The sequence below is a fragment of the Pteronotus mesoamericanus genome, unplaced genomic scaffold, assembly GCF_021234165.1.
Source record: "Pteronotus mesoamericanus isolate MK-2021 breed Mesoamerican mustached bat unplaced genomic scaffold, CSHL_Meso_final contig_64, whole genome shotgun sequence".
In the NCBI taxonomy this organism is placed as follows: domain Eukaryota; kingdom Metazoa; phylum Chordata; class Mammalia; order Chiroptera; family Mormoopidae; genus Pteronotus; species Pteronotus mesoamericanus.
Window position 1 is genome coordinate 4,198,120 of NW_026555224.1, and position 23,538 is coordinate 4,221,657.

The 23,538-nt window shown below is 39.6% G+C and overlaps 1 protein-coding gene across 1 annotated transcript in view; it reads right to left on the reverse strand.

The window, feature by feature from the left end:
• OTOA (otoancorin) overlaps window positions 1–22,287 on the reverse strand; it is a 67,318-nt gene extending 45,031 nt beyond the window's left edge. Inside the window, exons 1-8 of the mRNA XM_054580934.1 lie at window positions 22,197–22,287; window positions 21,827–21,855; window positions 21,705–21,735; window positions 21,562–21,589; window positions 19,985–20,072; window positions 9,315–9,446; window positions 6,032–6,267; window positions 1,831–1,934 (exon numbers count right to left, since the gene is read on the reverse strand). Of these exons, the coding sequence (XP_054436909.1) occupies window positions 1,831–1,934; window positions 6,032–6,267; window positions 9,315–9,446; window positions 19,985–20,072; window positions 21,562–21,589; window positions 21,705–21,735; window positions 21,827–21,855; window positions 22,197–22,287 (739 nt within the window). The remainder of the gene's footprint in view (window positions 1–1,830; window positions 1,935–6,031; window positions 6,268–9,314; window positions 9,447–19,984; window positions 20,073–21,561; window positions 21,590–21,704; window positions 21,736–21,826; window positions 21,856–22,196) is intronic.
• Window positions 22,288–23,538: the final 1,251 nt, after the last annotated feature.

Consider the following 23,538-nt stretch of genomic DNA (forward strand, 5'->3'; position numbering starts at 1 on the left):
ATTTTCATTCACTTTAGTTTCATAATGAAACATCCAATAGGAATTTTAGAAGGAAAATCTGTCTCTAATTAAATATGGCAATAAGGACTTAAAGAAGTGTAGAGGTTAGGTGGTTTTCTCAGAGTTATATCATGTGAGATTCATAGCTGCATCAGGAAGAGGGAATTTTCTATGCATGGAAGATATTGATTAGTGTGTTATGTCATTTAATGCTCCTTATATACAAATCTCAGAGCTCCCTTTATGCTCCCCCAGCACACCGAGCTCAAGCCCTCCTCAGGGCCTGCACTTACTGGTCCCTCTGTTGGGAATGTCCTTCCTCCAGAGCCTGGTGGGACTGATTCCATTTCCCATTTTAATCTCAATAAAGTGAGGGGGAATGGAGATAACTGTACTTGAACGACAATGAAAAATAATAAACAAACAAACAAATAAATAAATCTCAATCAAAATGTCAGGTCTTCTCTGATTTCTTAGTCCAGGGGTTAGCAAACTGCAGCCTGCAGACCCAACCTAGACCACCATCTGTTTCTGTACCACCTGCAAGCTTGGTTTTTACACTTTTCAACAGTTGAAAGAAAAATCAAAAGAAAAAAATATTTGTGACACATGAAAATTATATGAAATTCGTATTTCAGTGTCCATACATAAGGCTTTATTGGGACACAGCCACGCTTGTTCATCTATTGTTTACATCTGCTTTTGCTATAACATCAGAGTTTAATAGTTGAGACAGAAACCATAGGTCCACAAAGTCTAAAATATTTACTCTGTCACTCTATAAAAAATATGTGCCCACTCCTGTTTCCTCTCTCTCTTTCTTTCCCTCTCTCTCTCATTCTCCCTATCTCCCATTCTAATTTACTTGTTTAGACAGTTTCTGCACCCACCCTCCTACAATAAAACAATAGCTCCACAAGAGCAAAAACTATCTTGTACTCCCCTGTATCTCCAATGGCTGACAGATAGTAGGCTTTTAAAAAGTATTTTAAAAGTTTATTGTGTTTACATTAGTGATAATAAACATTCAACAAGTTAAAGCTTACCTTAAAAAATAGTTTGCATTACTAATCTACACGGCCATTCTTTTTCTGTATTTTTCTTTCTTTTTTTCAATTGTGGTAAAACACACCTAACAAAATTCACCATCTTAATCATTTTAAGTGTACAGTGCAGTGGTAGTAAGCATATTCATACTGTTATGCAGCCTTCGTCACCGCCCATCTGCAGAACTTTTTCCATCTTGCAAAACTGAAACACTACTCCTTAAACACTAACTCACCACCTGCCTCCACCCAGCCTTCACAACCAACATCCTACTTTCTGTCTCTATGAATTTGACTTTATGTCCCCCTACTAGAGAGACTTAGAAAATTTTTAATAAACATCTCTCAAATAAATGAATGCTGATCTATTTCTGTTTTGGTTGCCAGGAAGCTTAGTACTAAATTTCTGCATTTTATTTCCTAGATTTTTTTTTAAATTATCTTGTACCACTTTAATATAGATGTTTTAACACAAATTTTGAACCTGTGTCCTTATTTTAAAGGTTCTCATAAAATCTAGAATGCTGTTTACACCCTCTAAGAAACCAGGCCACATAGCCGACTGTAAGATACGATGCATCCTTAGTTCAGGCTTCCACACGTGAAAAGGCCATGTGTTTCATTCCACAAACCACACTACACTCTTTCTGGAAGTTGGGGAAGGGGCAGGTAAAATCATACGTAACACTGAAATCAAATCCTTGTCTTCAGAGATGAAGCACCTCTTTTTTTTTTAAGGAGGACACCCCCTAAAAAGCGATGCCATGTCAAAATCCAGGCTCACCAGTGGCGTTGGAGGATGTGTGCAAAATACCAGCCATCCAGGAGTAGAGAGCTCTCTGGGAATGGGCCGAGGTTTGGTCATAGAGGTCTTTGAACACCGCAGATCTAAAAAGACACAAACACGGGGGTCAAGTAAGGGGCAGACAGGTGGAGTCTATCTTGTGTTAATAAAAATCCTTCTCATTCCCTTGCTATATAGGGCTTTTTTTCAGTTTCTCCCCAACTCCTTGGTTAAATACCTTCCCAAGACTAGTCTCCACTTCCTCACCTCAGGGTCACTTTTTTTTGCTAACAGCTTGATTGAGATTATAATTCACATATCATATAATTTGCCCATTTAAAGTGTACACTTCAATGGTTTTCAGTCTATCCATAAAGGTGTACAATGACCACCACAATCAATTTTAGAAGATTTAAGCACCTCATAAAGAAACTCCCCCCAACCCCCAACCTCTAGTCGCCCCCACTCCTATAAACCACACATCTACTTTCTGTCTCTACAGATTTGCCTCTTCTGGACATTTCAGAGCAATGGAATCAGATTATAAGTCATCTTTGTGACTGGTTTCTTTCATTTGACATGATGTTTTCAAAGTTCATGCATGAGTTGGTACTTCATTCCTTTTAATAGCTAAATAATATTCCACTATATGGCTAGAACACATTTTGTTTATCCATTTATCAGTTGAAGGACATTTAAGTGGTTTCCACTTTTTGTCTATTATGAATAATCCTGCTATAAACATTCAGGCACAAGTTTTTGTGTGGACATATGTTTTCATCTCCTTGGATACATACCAAGGAGTGAGCTTGTTGGGTTAAGTGACAACTCTACATTTAGCCTTTTGAGAAACTGCCAGACTGTTTTCCGAAGTAGCTGCACCAATTTACATTCTCACCAACAATGTGCGAGTGTCTTGATTTCTCCACATCCTTATCAACACTTGTTACTGTCTGATGTTTCGCTTGTAGACATCCTGCTGGTTGTGAAGTGTCTAGATCACTTTTAAGCCACTGAAATCTGGCTTCTTCACCACCACACCATTCCTTGTGACCCAAGTTACCATTGACTCCCTTGTTGCCATATCCAGTGGTCCCATTTGGTCCAAATATTAGCAGGCCTTTCATAGCATTTGGCACCAATCACCATTCTGGTTCATACTGCAAAACAGCTGAGCCTCCTTGTCTTGGAAGTCTTCCTTCACCACCACCCATCACTGAAAACCAATTCACCAAATGACCAATTCACTAGCCTTTTCTAAGCTTAAACTTTATCCTTGTCACTCTCCCAATCATTTCCTATCTCAACAGGCAAACTTTCCCTTAAGTCCATCTTAATATCTTCTTTCTGTATTTTTCTTTTCATTTACATGTTTTTGCTTTTGTTATTATTTTGTTTTTCCACAGCTGAGTAGGTGAAAATAACAGGACACAGACATAGTTCTGGGGAAAATGTAAACTTCCTTTATGGGAAAGCCTGCCCATTTGCAAAAATGCGGCTCTGTCATTCCCTAGTTTTCTAACCTTCTGCGAGCTTTTTAATCTCTCTGTGCCTCAATTTCCTAATCTGAAAAATGGGGAGGGGATTAATGATATAATCCACTCAAGGAGAAGAGGGATGGCAGGGTAGAGTAGGAAGAGGACAAAACTGGGTTGAGCTCAGATTAAAGCAAGCCCCATGGGGTCACCTTGGGATGCTGTCTCCTCTTTGGGCCTCAGTTTCTTTATCTATAAAAGAAGAGGTTGGTTTAGATGGCGCCCATTAGGATGTCTTCAGTGGGGAAGTGGGGACGTATTCTGGAATCCCCACTCAAGAACTGAGAATCTGAAGTCAGGGAATGTTATATCTGCACTATTCTATTGTCTTTATGTTTGCAAGGTTCATAACCTTTCCCCCATAGTCTTATCAGGGTCCATATAAAGTTTTTGTAGTAGTCACCTATGCCCCTCTTTTTTCATAACAGCACCTCAGTTTTCTTTGGAGAAACATTTCTCCCATTCTTGACCCATCCATGTTGTTTGGATGGGACTGTCACCCACCTTTAAGCCATTCAGCACATTAGATCCCATTGACAACAGTGATTGGAGCAAGGATGAACACATTACCCAGTATGGATCAATGAAAATCAGGTCTAGGACTTTGTCTGGACATGTTGGAAAAAGAGACTCTGCCACCTCTGGACTGGGCATTCTGATGACATGGGCCTAGAACACCCAGTGCTCTGACGGGAGAGAGCCTGACTAAGAACCAGGCCAGTCCAGAGAACAGCAGAGCTGTGAGATAAAAATCCAAAGATGTTCCTGGCTCCAACTGCACCTGACATTAGCCCTATTCCTAAAACTATTCAATTACAGGATCCAATAATTCCCTTTTGGAAACAGGGACTTCAAAAAACAAGTTTGAATGGGTTTCTGACATTTGGATCAAGTGAGCAGTGGCCAATAAAATCCCTCTTCCAACTATGTTCTCTCCACATCCACTCCCACCCACATACAACCTGGGTGAGTGGAGGAGCAAGAGATGCTAAATTAAAAGGGATTGTGTAATGACAAAGGGGTTTCACGTGATATATATCCTGGCCAAAATATGGACACCCTAAAGACAGAATTAGATCAGTGTATTGTCGTATATTGGTTGTTTCTCCTACAGTCCTTTGGCTGCCACACACACACACACACACACACACACACACACACACACACAAAGTCTGTCTGGAAAAAGTCCAGACATTGTTAATGTAATGAGAATGGTTTGTGCAACATCAATGTAACCTGACAGCCGAGGAGAGTGGACCAGAATATGCATGTGTGAACAATGACGACTTCACTGTACTAGTCAGTGGGAGTGCTTGATGCCATTGAGTGAGCATGTGTACTGTGTGGTTGGCAAATTCAAAATGACTGAGTGAGTAGAGCAATGAATCGGCATCAAATTTTATGTTAAGCTTGAACGTTCTTCAGTGGAAACTATTCAGATGATACAGAAGGTCCCAGCATGGGCAGCTGGTGATTAGCAGCTCCATCATTATAACACGTCTGGTCATGCATCATGTCTCATGAAGAGTTTTTTGGCAAACTATCAAATCACCCAGGTGGCTCAGTCCTCCTAAAGCCTAGATTTGGTGCCCTGCAACTTCTGGCTTTTCCCAAAACTAAGATCACCTTTGAAGGGAAAAGATTTAAGACCACTGACAAGATTCAGGAAAATAAAACGGGGCAGTTGATGGTGACTGGGAGAACTGAGTGAGGTCCCAAGGTGCCTACTTTGAAGGAGACAGAGGCAACATTGTCCTATGTACAATGTTTCTTGTATCTTGCACTTCCTTCAGTAAATGTCTCTGTTTTCACAGCTGGATACCTCCTGGACAGACCCCACCACACACACACACAGAGTCTCTCCCAAGTTGTCATCATTGCCTTTTTTCCTTCTTGCAAATCATTTTTTTAGATTTTTGTAAAGCATCTGTTAGGGCCGGAAAGTGACATAGGTAGTAAAAGGGGGAAGCTGGAAGTGATCACAATGCCTAGGGACTTTAAAGTCCTGGACACAAACTTCTAATGTGGTATCCCCCACCCCACAGTGTAATTCCAATTGGGGCGAGAGGCTGACACATTGACTTGCACAGCATCTCCAAGGAGAAAGCACTTCTTCTTCAGTGCTCTATCAGTTCACATGCCCTTCAAGAACAAGGTCCCAGGGAGTGCTAAAGAGGCTTCAACAACATTCAGCTCCTTTTCAACCAAGAGAAAGGACCCCAGGCTCAGAGCTTTGGAAAACCAACACATCTAGCTAGGATTTAGTGGCACTGTTTTCTTTTATTAATGTACTTATTTTTATTATTACTTTTTCTTAAGACAAATAACTGATTTCACATTTACAGTAATAATATCAAATTTTCTTTTTAAATAATATTAAGTAAAAAGACTGAGTCACTAGAAAGAAAAACAGGAAGTAAACAATAGTGCAAGCGTCTATAGATATGGCAAAAGCTGTGAGGATGGGACCAGAATGACTGAAAGTTGGAAGACATTGTTTAATAAAACCATCTCTAAACACAGATATTAGGCTTCTGTTCCAGGCCTTACATACTAACCTGTCCCCACCTGCCTCCTCCCCTCTACCATGTACTACCTTCTTGAATTTTCACAACAGATTCTGAGGGACAGTGAGTGGAGTGAAGAGGGTTGGGAGGAACACTCACAGGTTCTTGAAGGCATCCTCACGCAGGTCCTGGGGAAGCCTGTCTGTGATATCAGGCTGCAGGAAGCTACCTGAGGATCCCCTCAGCACCTTGTCCAGGATCTCCACACACTCCAGAGAGTTCAGCACCTGGAAGCACCTCTCCAGTGTGATAAGAAACAGGCTGCGGTTCACGCCTGGGCTCTGCAAGGCTTGTTTCCGAATCTCTCCCAAGTTGATGACGATGTCTTCCAACTTCTAAAGGAATAAAGGAAGGTAGGCTTGTTTTGAGAGCAGTCTCTAGATTTGGAAGCACTGCAGGGACCACACTTAGCAGCAGTGAGGAAACTAAGGACCACTGTTTAACACCATGCTGCTACATCAAACCTTCTACAACTTTCCATTGCCTACCGAACAAAATTTCAGCCTTCACCAGCATCACTGGCAATGTGCCATTCCTTGCTCTGAAGTACACCATGACTGTCATTCTTCACACCCATTTTCTAGCTGGAATCCACTCTCCACCTCCTTCTCCCAGCAAAACTCAGCTCATCCTTCAAGTCAAAGCTCTCTCGTCACACAATTGGTGATGTCCTCCCTGAAATCCTCCTACTTCAGCCAGATCAGAGCATTGCAAATCAAACCCTGTGATGCATTAGAGATGTTCACAGTGCTGCCTTTCCTCCAAGCTGGTGGTTCCCAAATCTGCCTGCACATTGGCATCAGTGGGGCAGTAACCCCAGAACCCCCAAAGACACTAATTTAACTGGTCTGGGGTAGATTTTTGACATCTGATTCTGATGTGGAGTTGAACCAGGAGAGTCCCTCAGGCCCAAGCATAAGCCTAGTGGAATGCCTGGTACCTAGAAGGCATTGAGAAATAACCTGCTGAATGAGCAAATGAATGAATGAATCATGTGAACCATAGACTCCAGTAATGTTGACAGGGTTTAGTCACAATCTGACTGGGCCCTCTGTCCTTCACCCAACACACCCTCCAAAAATAACAACCACCATTTACTGAGCATTTGCTTCACAACAGACACTGCACCAAGCATGTAGTAAACATGTGTCTTCTCATAAATTCCCACAACAGTACTGTAGTTTAAGCCTACAGGTCTGAGGATCAGACATTCTTAGATTCGAATCCCATGCCCTCCACTTATTATCCGTGTATCCTGCAGCAAATTACTTATCTCTTTTAAGACTTAGTTTCTTCCTCTTTATCAGAGATAAAATTAGAGCCTACCTCTTAGATTTATATTAAGACTTGAATGAGCCCTGAATGTTGTGGTTCAGTGAGTTGGGCATCATCCCACAAAGCAAAAGGTCGCTGGTTTGATTCCCAGTTAGGGCACATGCCTGGGTTACAGGCAGGTCCCCAACTGGTGATGTGTGAGAAGCTACTGATGGATGTTTCTCACACACCACCAACCGTGATGCGATGTGAGATGTGATGCGAGAGCGTGTCAATGTCTCTCTCTCTATCTTTCTCCTTTCCTTTCCCTCTCTCTAAAAATAATTTTTAAAAATCTTTAAAAAAAAAAAGAACAATAGGTAATAAGCTACCTTACACAGAAATGGAATCTGAGTTCAAGCCCACACTTTTCAGCTACCTTCATTCTCTTACCACAGGGGCGAAACAGTGTGGTTAGTGAGTGCAACTTAGGGGATCTTAAACTGGGGTCTGTGAACAGCATTTAGGGCATTTGTAAACACTGGGGGGGGCTGCACCCTTATTTTCACTACGCTAGAGCTGACACCCAGTATTTTATTCAGTGACAGACTTAGGCAACAAGTCTCCAAGGTGGTAGCAGGACCTTTGATTTGTCATCAATAGGAACCACAGGCACTTTTATAGCATATCACAATAGTTGCTGATGTACTGAAATCTCATCTACACTCAACACTCCCTCAAAATTGCAGAGGAGCTATTAGACCTGCTGTTAAATCTTGTTATTGGATGTGTTAAAGAAGCACATGAATTACTATACTACAATTTTTTTAATGCAGTTGATTAATGTCTTTCAATAGAATTGGCTTCCTTTGTAAGCATTTGTATTTTATTTTATAGATTTTAACACATTCTGCGAAGGGGGCCCTTGGGTTTTACCAGATGCCAAGAGGCCTCAAGCCGGAATCAAGAGGCCAAGCTCTAACCTCCGATTTGCAGCTTCAAGCTGTGCAACCTGAGGTTACCTCCCCAACCTCTCCAGGCCCATTTCCTCATCTGAATGTTGAAGTGGTAAGATTCTTATCTTTATTTCAGAAAGCCCTAAGAGAACTCAGTGGACCCATGCATGTTACATCCTTATAGCACTGTTGGCAAAACTATGGCCCACAAGCCCAGTCTGGCCCACTGCCTGTTTTTGTGACTAAAGTGTTAATGGAAGATGTCTACACCCCTTCACTTACTTACCATCTAAGTCTGTTTTCCTGCTACAATGGCAGATCTGAGAAATTGTGACAGAAATTGTATGGCCTGCAAAGACTAAAATACTCTCTGGGCCTTCATAGAAACAGTTTCCTGGCCATTCGCTTAGAATAATACTTGACACATAGTAAACCTTTAATAAACATTAATCAGTATCATTTTCACAGACCACCATCTCCATTTTCACCATAATCTGGCACTTTGTTTACTATTATTTACTTCATATTTTTTGAACTAACTCTTTTTTCTAAGTTAAATTCATTTCAAAAAGAAACATTACATTTCTACTACCAAATTCACAGGTTCAATGTGTCCATTCTATTTTAATCACAAACATTAATGTAAATGATTATTAGAATGTTTAAATGATCCACCTCCTTTTGGGAAAAACTGCTTCACACAAACCTGTCTCTGAAAAAAGAAACTCAAAAGCTCCCATTACTGGGTCCAATGGATTTCCTGGGCCTGAGGCCTTGCTTTCTCTTACATCATCAACTTTGTCTTGTTGAAATGACCTGTTTCTGGTTTTTGTGTCTCCCCTCCAGACTCTGAGGTCAAGGATAGTCTTTTATCTCTGAACCCAGTGTCCCCAGGTGCATAGCAATCATTTATGGATGTTTATTAAGCCAAACTACTGGAGGCCCTCAGTGCCCCTCATTTCTTAGTAGCCATAAGAATATGAATCATAAGTCTCTTCTTTTGAACTTTGGAGGCAATTCTAGGTCCAAAGCTCCAGGAGCGCCAGGGAAGGACATGAAGACAGGAAGAGATGCAGAAAGGTCAGGGCCTAAATCAGGCTCAATTTGCTTCAGCTCAACAAATGCTCAACTAGTCCTGGACTTTGCCTACTCCATGGATGCAAGAGCCTCACCATGTAGTCCCTCTTGTCTTCCCAGAGGCACTTCATGGCGGTGTGGAACTGCTGAGCATCTGCTTCTCTCAGGTCCTGCAGCAGCTTTTGGGGCTGGTACAGACGCTGCTCTAGGTGGGTTTCCATGGCTGCCTGGACACGGAGTGTTGGGAGAGTCAGTGAGGGCAGGCCAGGAGCACAGTCAGCACCAAGGACAGCAGCCCAGCCAGGCTACCTCCTTCCTTGCAGAGACCACAAGTTGGCAGCCTGCACACTTTTGGATAGTCTGGCTCTGAAATTTTTCATTAGCTGCCAACATGTAAAAGAGGGCACTCCTCATAAAAACAGATTTCCAACTTCTCTTAGAAAACACAAAGAGTTGGGAACACTGGGCACACGTCCCCTGATGTGACAATCAGCTCACCACCCACCTAGCCAGCCTTCTCTATGGCCTGCCTGGCTCTGTAGGTGATTGAGCTTTCAAGTCCAGAAAGTTTACCCCCACTCTTCCATGCCCCAAGCTACCAGTGTAGTCTCTCCTGAAAGTGATTTCCTTTGCTCTATGGGGAGTTATTTTCTAAATCTCCCTTAAATAGAGCTGCTCTAGAGGGACAGCATAGTGTGATGTTATAGGCAAAAGGTGGGCTCTAGAATGAGACAAACTGTGTGCAAATGCCCACCTTGCCACTTACTAGCTGTGAGACCTTGGGCAAGTTACTAAACTAGACTTGCTAGATAAACTATACAGGCTGCCCAGTTAAATCTTAATTACAGATAAACAATAAATGATTTTCTAGTATATGTATATCGAAATGTTGCATGGGACATTTATACTAAAAAAAACCATTTGTTGTTCATCTGTAAGTTATATTTCACTGGAAATTCTGTATTTTTTTATTCGCTAAATGGGCAACGCTACCCTTGGGCCTCAGTTTCCTCAGCTGAAAATAGAGCCAATAGTAGACAGAGTTGTTCTGAGGATCAAATGATTGTATAATTTTTACACTAGTCCATGGCACACAGCAAGTAGTCAATAAGTGCCAGCCATTATTCTCTATCTTAAATGAGTTGACTATTTACTCAATGTCTCTCCCCTTGGAATGAAAGACTCACATGGGTAGAAATATGACTGTTCTCTCTGAGTCTCCAGTGCCTACAATTGTACCTGTCTTAGATAGGTAGATAGATAGATAGATAGATAGATAGATAGATAGATAGATGATAGATAGATAAATAGATAGATAGATAGATAATAGACAGACAGTATATCTACCAGTCAGGTTAAAATATATGTTTCATGAAAAATCAAACTGCTACAGAAAAAAGTATCCAGTATTACTTCTCTTGTTGTCACAGATGGTAACAGTAGAAAGAAAGCAGATGCTATGAGACCAACAGCTAGTGGGTACCCTGGTAACTGGTTAACAACCAGTTCTCTAAGGGTAGTTCATATGTGAATGTTGATTGATATTTTTATTTTCAATAAAAAGGAAGTAAACATAGAAACCACAGAAATGTATGTAGAACTTCATTCATCCTTGGCATGAATTCTTTGCTGAATCAAAGAGTTCTTGAATGCTAGAAGAATATTTCCTCAGTGTTCTGAGCTATTCACAGTATAATGCTAAAGACAGAACACACCAGCCCTACACAACTAGTGTTCCCTGAGGCACACATCCATTGCCATCTATTAACATGAGTATATAGAATATGGGGGCCGAGTAGGTGGAAGCTGAGCCCATTTATTTGTGCCCTCAGCATGGATTTTTGGCTGATCTTCTGAAAAGTGACGTGAGCAATCAACAGAATCTGCTGATATGAATTTTTAAGGCCAAGGAGCACAGAGGATGATTTGCATCTTCCAGTAAGAGATTTTAAAAGTTGAGGGGGAAATGCTCTGTGCAAGGTACCTGCTGCAAAGGACAGATCAGACAGAAAACAAATCATAGTGGCTCCCTCTCCCTCCTGGAGCAGGGTCCCTAGACCCACACAGGGAAAAAACCCCAACTCTAATTGGGAGAGACTTGGAAGGATACACAAAGTCTGTGAGATTCAGACTGCACACACACAGCAAATAGCACATCCATAGTTGCACCATCAACCAGGAGAGTTCCAGAGAGAAACTATTTCCTAAAACAGTGAACAGCTCTGAACGAGAGATTTTCTGTTTTGGGGGAGGTGTAGCAGGCAGAGAGCTGACCCATGGCTAAAGAATGCAGTGTGGGTACCACATAGAGACTTTTTTAAAGGGGAAGCTGAAGCATGGCAAGGCAGGGACCCCACGTTCTCACATGCAAGGGGCTCTGCCAACAAAGAAACCATAGTGAAAATGGAGTTTGTTCCCACTGAGTCCAGCTGCGCAGGAAGAACAGAAAGCTGCACATGGAAGGGATTGTGTGACGTGACCTGGTACAGCTGGTGAGCAGGGGGCTGCAGAGTGGGGTGTTCATGTCTGAGTCTCCTGTGAGAGAGGCAGCCTGGGGACTGGATGGCCAGGAGCTAAGGGCCCGAGATTCATTGCAGCCAGGCAGGTCTCCTCACAGACAGGCGATCCAAACCCCCACCTGCAGGATTACAGATTCTGCAGATCAATGAGGCCAGGCTAAGGAGCTCCCTGCTGGGCACATTCCCACAGGGGAAAGAAGTGGAAGCTCTGAAAGGGTCCTTTCTGAACTTCTATGAGACACTACGGGCTACGCTGATTCATTGGGCCATGGGGAAGCAAGAGGTGTTCAGGGCCTCATCCAGCCTCAGCTCTTATACAGAACTGCCATCAGCACCAAGCAGGAAAAAGCTGCCCCTTTTACGCAGATTGGCTCCTCACAGGAAACAGATAGCTAATTCATCAGAAACGATACATCATTGGAAATAATCTGGGACAAACCAAGACATGTGGCAGGGTGTGGGGCGGGGGGCGGGGGGATGGCAGTGAGGAAACACTCCCACCATCTTCCCTGAAGACTGAACAGCAACTCTCATGAGTGACCCAGGGATTCCGCTCTCCCAGTCACACCAGAGGCCCCCCTGGAGGCAGGCAGAGGTGGTTCTTGCAGTGCTCTTGGACATTAGATGATTAGATGAACCGCTGCTGGACCTTGTGCTGATGGAAAGCTGGCAGGGCAGAACAAGGAAGGCCAGCCAGGCCTGAAGGAGACAGCCACAGACTGTGGATCACTTGTAATCTTGAGCAGGCTGCCTAGGGCTAGACTAGAACACCATCTGATATTACCAGGGGCAGAGCCAAAAAGAAGACAGTAGCAAACACTAGACTCCACTGAGATGAATTCCACCTTGGTATTCTTCATTATTTGCATTATTTTTTCTGTGGCATAGCTTTTTAACATTTTTTTCTTCAAGTTTGTTTCTATTATTTCACTATTTTTTACTTTAGTTTTATTTCAAATTTCATAATTTACTCCTCCCTTCTCTTACTCCAATTTGCCATCTTATCTTTGTTTTAAATTCTATTTTTTCCATTTCTATGTCTTGTTTCTATCCCACACAACTAATATTTATCTTCACACCAGCCTCTCAAAACCATTTTTCTTTTTTTTAAGACTTTATTTATTTACGTTTAGAGAGAATGAGAGGGAGACAGATAGGGAGAGAAACATGGTTGTGTGAGAGAAACATTGACCAGCTGTCTCTCACATGTCCCCACAACCCAGACATGTGTCCTGACTGGGAATCGAACCAGTGACCTTTTGGTTTACAGGCCGGCACTCAATCCACTGAACTGCACCAGCCAGGGCTCAAAACCATTTTTCTTCTTATCAGTCATCTCACACTTTTTCTCTTTCTTAAAATATCCTATTTTCTTTCTCTTTATTAATCTTTGCTCCTTTGTTGTTGATATGGTGGTTGCTGATGATTTCTTCAATTTTATTTCTAGATGTTCACTATTTTTGTATTTCAAATCTCAGATTTTACTGTTTCCTCTCCTACTCCACTTTGCCTTCTTCTTGCCCATTCTTTTATTTGTCTTAAGTTTTATTTTTTCCCTCCATTAGCTAGGTTTTTATTCCTTACTCATATTACTTCTTCTCCCACTATCCTCTCAAAATCACTTTTCTTTCATTCACACATCTCATAATCTTTTTTTCTTTCTTATTTTCTTTCCACCTTTATTAATCTTTGGTCATTTTCTGTTGATATTGCTGTGGTGGTTGTTTTTCTTCAATTTTCTTCCTATTTTTTCATTATTTTTAAATTTTTTTAAAAACCTCATTATACTCTTCCCTTCTCTTACTCCATTGGCCTTCTTCCCTCCCTTTTTTATTTACATTGTAAATTTTATTTTATTTCTTTCTTCACTTTGTTTCTGTTCCCTATTCTTATAATTTCTTCTCCCTCTACCATCTCAAAATCATTATTTTTTCTGTTAGTCATCTCATATTTGATTTCCTTTTCTTATAATAGTCTCAATCTCTTTCCACCTTTATTAATACGACTCATTTGTTATTGACAGTGTGGTTGTGGTTGGGGGGTAGTTTTGGAGGTGTGAATTTTGTTTTCTGGGTTGTTATGTTTGTTCTGGAAGCACCTGTACAACAGCATATAAGACGTGGTAGGTGGCAGACTCTCAGTAAGCCACCTGAAGAGAAGAATACACAAAAGAATGATCCAAAGGCAACCCAAAACCCAACTATAATAAGAGCACTCACATAACTGACATAAAGGGCATTCCAAGAGCATCTAGCTCAGGAGATCAAGGAGATTGAACCACTGATTCCCATGGGTCTCCCACCACAGAAGACCACCCCATGAGACAGGGAGTCAAAGGATACCAACCCAATATGCAGAAACAAAGAAAAAGAGCCACTTAAAATGGGAAGACAAAGAAATGACACTCAGTCAAAAAGAAAGGGGGAACTCCCCAGAAAGAGTGCCAAATGAAACTGAGGCAAGCAAATTATCAGACATAGAATTCAAAATAATGGTTATAAGAATGTTCAAGGAACTCAGTGAGAACTACAAGGAACTCAGTGGGCGCTATAAGGAACTTAGTGGAAACTACATCAGCATGAAAAAGCACATATAAACTATGAATAAGAACCAAGAAGAAAATAATAATACAATATCTCAAATGAACAATACACTAGAAAGAATTAAAAGCAGGCTAGATGAAGCAGAGGATCAAATCAGTGAATTGGAAGACAAGGTAGAGAAAAACACCCAGTCAGAACAACAAAATGAAAAAAAGAATAAAAAAGAAGGAAGACAGTTTAAGAGAGCCGCAGGACAACATGAAACATAATAATATTCACATCATAGGGATAACAGAAGGAAAAAAAGAAGAAGCAAGGGACAGAGAACCTGTTTGAAAAAGTAATGACAAAAAAATTTCCCTAACTTGGTGAGGAAAAAAGTCATGCAAGTCCAGGAAGCACAGAGGGTCTCAATGAAGATAAACCTCCAAAGGGGCCCACTCTAAGACACATCATAATTAAAAATGGAAAATTTTAAAGACAAGGAGAGAATCTTAAAGTCAGCAAGGGAGAAAGAGCTAGCAACATACAAAGAAACTCTGATAAGGCTGTCAGCTGATTTCTAAACAGAAACATTACAAGCCAGAAGCAAATGGCATGAGATATTCTCAGTAATGAAAAGCAAAGGCCTGCAACCAAAACTAATCTGCCCAGCTAAAAGAACACATCTCCACCAAGCCAGCAGTTGCAAGAGATGAAAAAGGACTACTTTAACAAAATGAAGAGAGAGAGAGAGGAACACAAGTACAAAGGGAAAACTTGCAATGAAAAAATACCTATCAATAATAACCTTAAATGTAAATGGGTTAAATGCCCCAATCAAAAGACATAGGGTAGCTAAATGGATAAGAAAACATGACCCACATATATGCTGTCCACAAAAGACCCACCTCAGAACAAAGGATCTACACAGGCTGAAAGTGAAGGGATAGAAAAAAATATTCTAAGCAAACAGACATAATAAAAAAAAAAAGCTGGGGTAGCAATACTTATATCAGACAAAATAAACTTCAAAACAAAGGCCACTACAAAATTCAAAGAAGGCCACTACATAATACTTAAGGGATTAGTCCAACAAGAGGACATTGCCCTTGTAAACATATATGCACCCAACATAGCAGCACCTAAATACATAAGGAAAATCTTGGAGAACTTCAAGAAAGAGACCAGCAGCAATACAGTCATAGCAGGAGATTTTGACACCCTCTTGTAAACAATGGGTAGATCTTCCAAAGCAAGAAGCAACAAGGATATTGTGGCATTGAATGACACTCTCCATCAAATGGACTTAATTGATATTTACAGAACTAAGAATGTATGCAAAATATACATTCTTTTCAAACACACATGCATCATTTTCAAAGACAGACCACAAGGTAGGACAAAAAATAAGACTCAAAAAATTCAAGAAAATTGAAATCATAACAAGCATTTTCTCAGATCACAATAGCTTGAAATGAGAAACTAATCTCAAGGAAAGAACTCAAAAGCAATCAAATACATGGAGATTGAATAACATGTTACTAAATAATGAACAGGTTAACCATTCATCAATAAGGAAGAAATCAAAAGTATCTGGAAACAAGTGAAAATGAACAGACAACAACCCAAAACCCATCGGACACAGCAAAGGCAGTCATGAAAGGGTAGTATATAGCAATACAGGCTTACCTAAAGAAGATAGAAAAATCTCAAATAAACAACCTAACTCAAGAACTAGAGGGACAACAAAAAAAAGCCTGGAGAGAGTAGAAAGAAGGAAATAAACAAGATCAGATAATAATTAAATGACACAGAGACTAAAAAAAAAATTCAAAGTATCAATGAATCCAGGAGCTGGTTCTCTGAAAATATAAACAAAATTGACAAACCTATAACCAGGCTCATCAAGAAAAGAAGAAAAAAGACCCAAATAAATAAAATCAGAAACAAGAGAAGTTACCAATACCACAGAAATACAAAAGAGTGTAAGAAATTGCTAAGAACAACTATATGCCAAGAAATTGGACAACCTGGGTGAAAAAGGTAAATTTCTAGAAAGATACAATCATCTGAAACTGAACCAAGAAGAGGCAGAAAGCCCTATGAATAGATCAATAACAATTACTGAAATTGAAGCAGTAATCAAAAAACTCTTGGCACACAAAAGCTTCACAGGCAAATTTTACCAAACATTCAAAGAAGAACTAACTCTTATTCTCAACCTATTCCAAAAAATTCAAGAAGAGGGAAGGCTTCCAAACTTTTTTTACAAGGCCAGTATTATCCTAATTCTAAAACCAGGTAGAGACACAACAAAGAAAGAAAACTACAGGCCAATGTCTCTGATGAACAAGAATGCTAATATCCTCAACAAATGTTGTCAATCCAGATCCAGCAATACATTTAAAAGGTCATACACCATGATCAAGTGGGATTCATCCCAGGGATGCAAGGATGGTACAATATTCACAAATCAATAAACATATTACACCACATAAAATGAAGGACAAAAATCACTGATTATATCAATAGATGCTGATAAAGTATTTGATAAAGCCCAGCACTCATTTATGATAAAAAGAAAAAACACTTAGCAAAGTGGGTATAGAGGGAGCATACCTCAATATAATAAAGGCCATATATGAGAAACCTACAGCCATCATCATAGTCAACTGGCAAAATCTAAAAGCTTTCCCCTTAAGATCAAGAAGACAAGGTTGTCTGCTTTCACCACTCGTTTTCAATATAGTACTGGAAGTTTTAGCCACAGCAATCAGACAGGAAAGAATAAAAGGCATTCACATTGGAAAAGAAGAAGTAAAATTGTCATTATTCACAAATGACATGATAGCACACATAAAAAGCCCTATAGTCTCCACCAAAAAACTATTCGACCTAATAAGTGAATTTGGCAAAATATAGCAGAATATAAACTTGAAATTCAGAACTTGGTGGCATTTCTGTACACCAGTAATGAACTATCAGAAAAAGAAACTAGGGGGAAAATCCCATTTATTATAGCAACAAGAAAAATCAAGTGCCTAGGAATAAATTTAACCAAGGAAGAAAAAGACCTGTACTCAGAAAACTATAGAACACTGAAGAAAAAAACTGAGGAAGATACAAATAAATGGAAACATACACTATGTTCATGGATTGGAAGAATTAACACCATTAAAAATATATATTTTAGTCCATACTACCCAAATCAATCTATAGATTCAACACAATTCCTATTAAAATACTAATATTTCACAGATTTTGAATGAATATTTCAAAAATTCATACAGAACCAAAAAAGACCCTGAATAGCCTCAATGATCCTGACAAAGAAGAACAAAGTAGGAGGGACCACAATACCTGATCTCAAATTATACTACAAGGCCACTGTAATCAATATAGTCTGGTGCTGGCATAAGAACAGACGCAGTGATTAATGGAACAGAATAGAGAGCCCAGAAATAAACCCATGTCTCTATGGTCAATTAATATTTGACAAAGAGGGCATGAGTATACAATGAAGTAAAAACAGCCTCTTCAACAAATGGTGTAAGGAGAACTGGACTAGTACATGCAAAAAAAATGAAACTAGATCATCAGCTTACAATATATATCAGAATAAACTCAAAATGGATAAAAGACTTATATTTAAGTTGTGATACCATAAAAATCCTAGAGGAAAACATAGGCAGTAAAATTTCAGATACCCCACATAACAATATTTTTGTTGATACATCTCCTAGGGCAAGGGAAATAAAGGAAAAAATGAACAAATGGGACTACATAAAATTAAAAAGCTTCTGCATAGCTAAAGGAACTATAATCAAAATGTGAAGGGAAATGTACTATATACTATAGAAATATAGAAATATACTATAGCAGTATAAGTTTAGAAGTATAGAAATATACTATAGAAGTATAAGTTTAGAAGTATAGAAGTATTACTTCCATAAGAAGTATAGAAGTATTATAGAAGTATAAGTTTCCATGTGGGAAAACATATTTGCCAATGATACCTCAGACACGGGTTTGATCTCCAAAATATATAAAGAACTCATACAACTCAATACCAGGAAGAAAAACAATCCAATTAAAAAATGGGCAAAACACCTAAATAGGCACTTCTCCAAGGAGGACATACAGAGGACCCAAAGACATATGAAAAAATGCTCAACATCACTAGCTATCAGAGAGATGCAAATGAAAACCACAATGATATATCACCTCACACCTGTCAGAATGACCATCATTAATAAATCAACAGACAGTAAGTGTTGGTATGGAGATGGAAAAAAGTGAACCTTATGCACTGCTGGTGGGAATGCCAACTAGTGCAGCTGCCGTGGAAAACAGTGTGGAGTTACCTCAAAAAATTAAAAATGGAACTGCCTTTTGTCCCAGCAATTCCACTGCTGGAAATATACCCTAAGAATCCCAAAACATCCATTCAAAAGAAGTTATGTACCCCTATGTTCATAGCAGCACTATTTACAGTAGCCTAGTGCCCATCAGTAAATGAATGGATCAAAAAATTGTGGTACATTTACACAATGGAATGTTACACAGCAGAAAGAAAAAAGGAACTCCTACCTTTTGTGGCAGCATGGATGGAACTGGTGAGTATTATGGTAAGTGAAGTAAGCCAGTCGGTGAAAGAAAAATACCATATGATCTCACTTATAAAAGGAATCTAATAAACAAAATAAACTAATGAGCAAAATAGACCCAGAGGCACGGAAACATAGAACAGACTGAAAGTGACCAGATGGGAGGATGGAGGAGAATGAGGGTGGAAAGAAGAGGAAGGGACTATCAAAGAAAATGTATGAATGAGCCATGGACGTGGACAATGGTTTGGGGATTGACTGTGGGAGAGAGGGTTGGGCTGGGCAGAAGAAGGCAAAGGGGGAAAAATTGGGACAACTGGAATAGAATAACAATAAAAAATTTAAAGAAAAAATTGAAAGTAACATGCTTAACTATACATTAAAAAAAACACATGATCGTGTTATTGCTTTTCTTATAGTAGAAGTATAAGTGAGGAAAAATATTTCTGAAACACATAACTGAGATACTGATAATTATGCCCAAAGATCCACTCTCCTGTTTTCCTTGTAGCAACAGAATCCCACAAGTCTAAGCTGGGTTCATGGCCTCTGAGGAAGGACTACAGTAAGATGTGACTATGGACTGGGAGCCAATGGAGGGTAAGCAGAAGGAAGTGTGGGACTTGCAGGTCACATCCTTAAAAGAAAAGATGCTCACCCTTCACTTCCTCTTTCCCACCACACTTCCCTTGGGTTGGAGAATAGATGTGCTGTGTCAGATGTGGGCAACAACTCCCTAGAGAATGACAAAACAAGATAGAAGGAACCTGGGCCCCTGGGAGGGCTTTCAAAATAAACCCTCTCTAGATCTCCCACTTAGTTGTGGACTATTACATAAGACAGAAATGAACTAAACTGTTTTAGCACTGTAATTTGGGGTCTCTTTGTTACAGCAGCTCAACTTACATCCTAATATACTATGTCTCCATCAAAGAGGGAAAAAGGAAGGACAAAGAATTTGTATCATGTTTCAAGAAAAACTGTACAGAACGCATTTCTTTGGGAAAGTGAAAACTAGCTCTACACTTAGCCCACCTCTCCAACTTACCTGGCCTGAGTTTGCAATCCTGAGTCCTGAGAAGGGAACATATACAGATAGGTCTCAGATACATACCTGCAGGCTGGGGATGGTGAAGGCAACATTCCGTGAATTCAGGTAGGCCAGGATTCTGTGGGACAGGTCTGACGTCCACATGTGGGAGCTTCCGTCAAAGACAGGTGGGAGAAGGTCATGATGACAGTTGCCCTAAGATGAGTAGTTCTCCTACTAGTTCAGTGACCAGGGGACCAGAATGCACAGAAGATGGTGGGATGTGGCTGGGGATGCTAGAAACTTTGTGTGTGAAGGTAGGAGACTTGTTAATCTGGCACAATGGGTAGGGAGCGAGGGGATTTTCCAATTCTAGAAATCCACTTGGATCCCATTCTCCCAAGAACAATTATCAATCTCTGTGCTGTGTGCAATATTCTAATTCCCATAACAATCCACTTAAATCAACTATAATCAAAGAGAAGAACTTAGTAAGCTGTCCTTACTAAATTAAGTATAAAAAGCAGATGCTATGTGAACTCCGAGAGACTGGAATAGCACTGTGAAGAGCATGGGCTCAAAATCTGGATTTGAATGCTGGCTCAGTCACTTAATTTTGTGGCCTTAGGCAATATGTTGAATTGTACTGTACCTCAATTTCCCTTTCTATGTTATACAACTAACAATTGTGAGGATGCAGTTTGTTCATACAAGTATAGTGCTTAAAACAGTGCCCAACACAGAAAATGCAGTTTTATTAACAATAGACAAAATTTGGAAACAAATCAAACATTTAACAGGTGAAAAGTTCAACAAATATGGCACATCCATTCCGTGTTATACCACTTGTCAATAAAAAAGGAGTGAGTCAGGCGTTTGCTTCCAGATATAGTAGAGTAGCTGATAATAGATAAACCCTCCTGCTGTAAGTCATTTGAAGGCCTTTTATAATCTCATTTTTGTTATACATAGATTAATGAATAAATAAATATTTAGTCTGAAAGAATATATCCAAAACTATCAACTGGAGTATTTCAGGGAGAGTTTTTATGGGGATCTACCACTTTAGCATAACTGGGTGTCCTTTCCATGAGACCCAAGGCCTCCGTTTCTTTTCCTTCAGAATACTCATCATATTAGAATCATTTGCTAACATTTTTCTTTCCACCAGGCCCTCCAGTGCCCTGCCTCATGCTCTGGTATCTAACACCAGCCCATGTGCAGTACATAACACCATCAGGTGAAGGCAACAGGCTTCAGACCCTGGTTGCTGGATACACATCACAATGCCACCATTTCCCAGCTATGTGAACTTGATTCACGCTCCTGGACCTCAGTGTCATCATTCTGTCTAATGGGATAACAGCAGGACTCACCCCGGGGTGCCTGTAAGAATTAGATGTGTTTCTATGCATAAAGCACTTAGAATAGGACCTGCTGCATAGTAAACACTCAGTAAATAGTAAATATTAGCTCTTATGCTAGAGCAGAGAGGAATGAAAGTTTGTGGAGCAAATGTGTCTACTTTAAAAAAAAAACACTTGTGCTTTGGTTGACATTTTTGTATAAGTATGTATTACTTTTTACCATTAAGGATTTTCATTAAGAATTTTTATTAAAAATCTATTCCATCCCCTCTCCTCCCCTCTATGGCCAGTTACCTTTGAAACTGTATGAGATCCAATAATGCTAAAATGGGAATAAAATGAAGACAATTTAAAAAGGAATCACTCCAGAGAGATCACAGTCACATTCCATGTGAAACTCTTAGAAGCAGCAAGTAGGGACAGAGTGGAGACATTACCCATCAGATAGTTTCCATCTATTATTTCCTCCTAAAAGGCAAAGAGAAACACCAAGTATAACATCCAACAATTGGCTGTTCCAGTAGAGGAGGTTTGGGTTTTTAAAAAAATGGATACTCACTGCCATTTTTTGCAACAATGGATGCAAATCTGTAAGAAAGCCAATGAATGCATAACTAGAATTGAATTGTGTGACTTTCAAAGATATCAATGTGGGTTAGGAAAAGAGTTCCCCTAAAAAGTCAGTCATGAAGGAAAATTTTAGTAGGTTTTAATCACACCTGAATCTGTATGTATCCAATGTGAGAAAACCTTGGTTTGAAAACCCTTTTAGAATAATTGTGAAAATCCAACATGCGTATGCTCACACATGCACATAGGTACACATACACTCTCCAAACTACTTTACCATACAGCATCACATACCTAAACTGATCGATCCCCTAAGATGTGTGGAAACCATGACAGATTTTTCCTCCTTCAGGACTTACCCTGCCTGGAATTTGGAACTTTGAAACTTGCCACTCCATAGCTCAGAAAAAGGAACAGGAGAAGACCGTACGTCCTAGGATCCTGAGACATCCTCCTGTGATTAATTCAAGCATAGAAATAATTCAGGGTTGATTTCTTAGATATATTTAAGAACACTCAGAAGACAAAAGGGGATGAAAAATAGACCTAGAATTCCTGGCAATTTTTTAAAAATAATTTTAAAATTCTGTCTACTTTGCTCCATCTAAACCTCTATCCTAGTATAAGACACAATCATCTCTCTCCTATTTAAATTCCTACCTTCTCCATTCCCTCAAGCAAAGAGGAGTGCTTAAAAACATAGATTCTGTTATATCTGACAAAGAATTTATATCCAGAATCTAGAAAGAACTCTTGCAATTCAGTAGGAAGATAAGCCGATGGGGGGAAATGGAGAAAAGATACAAACTTAAACACCATTTAAAAAATATAAATGGCCAATAGACACATAAAAGATTATCAACATCATTAGTTACCGGAACATACAAATTTAACCCACAATGAGATACCACTACCTACCCACTAGAATGGCTAAAAGTTTAAAAGACTGGTAATGGCAAGTGTTGGAGATAATGTAGAGCAACAAGAGCTGTTATACACACATTGCTGATACAGCCGTGCTGGAGAATTGTTTGACAATGTCTTAAAAGTTAAATATACAATACTTTATGACCCAGGAATTCAATCCTTACATATTTACTCAAGAGAAGCTAAAACATATGTCCTTACGAAGACTTGTCCAGTTTCATTCATAAGAGCCAAAAACCAGAAACAAATCAAATATCCAACAAGAGGTGAAAGATGTAACAAATGCGGCATACCCATTCACGAAATACCACTCATCAGTAAAAAAAAAAAAAAAAAAAAAAAAAAAAAAAAAAAGTTGGATTTATGCTTTCAGCTATGAGGGGTCATTGGTAATAAATAATACCTTCTTCTTTAAATAATTAGAAAAGCAACCAAAACATATGAACAAAGATTTTTAGAAATTGAATAGGTAGCACAAGACTGAAATTTCTGAAAGAAGGGAAACTGTGATACAATAGAAAATATAGATTGGTCTCTCCCTGATTCCTGCACAGAGCTCCTAAAATCCTTGTAATTTCCTGAGTGATAGGAACATGGGGAGTATCTTTTGTTCTATTAAGGTGACTCTGGGTGGGCTTCTGGGTGGGAGCTGGTCACCACAAAGACCAAGCCATGATTTAAAGCTTGGAATTTTCACCCCTACTTCCGATCCTCCATAGAGGCGAGGAGGGCTGGAAATAGGAGTTAGTAATTGATCATGCCCACATAAGGAAG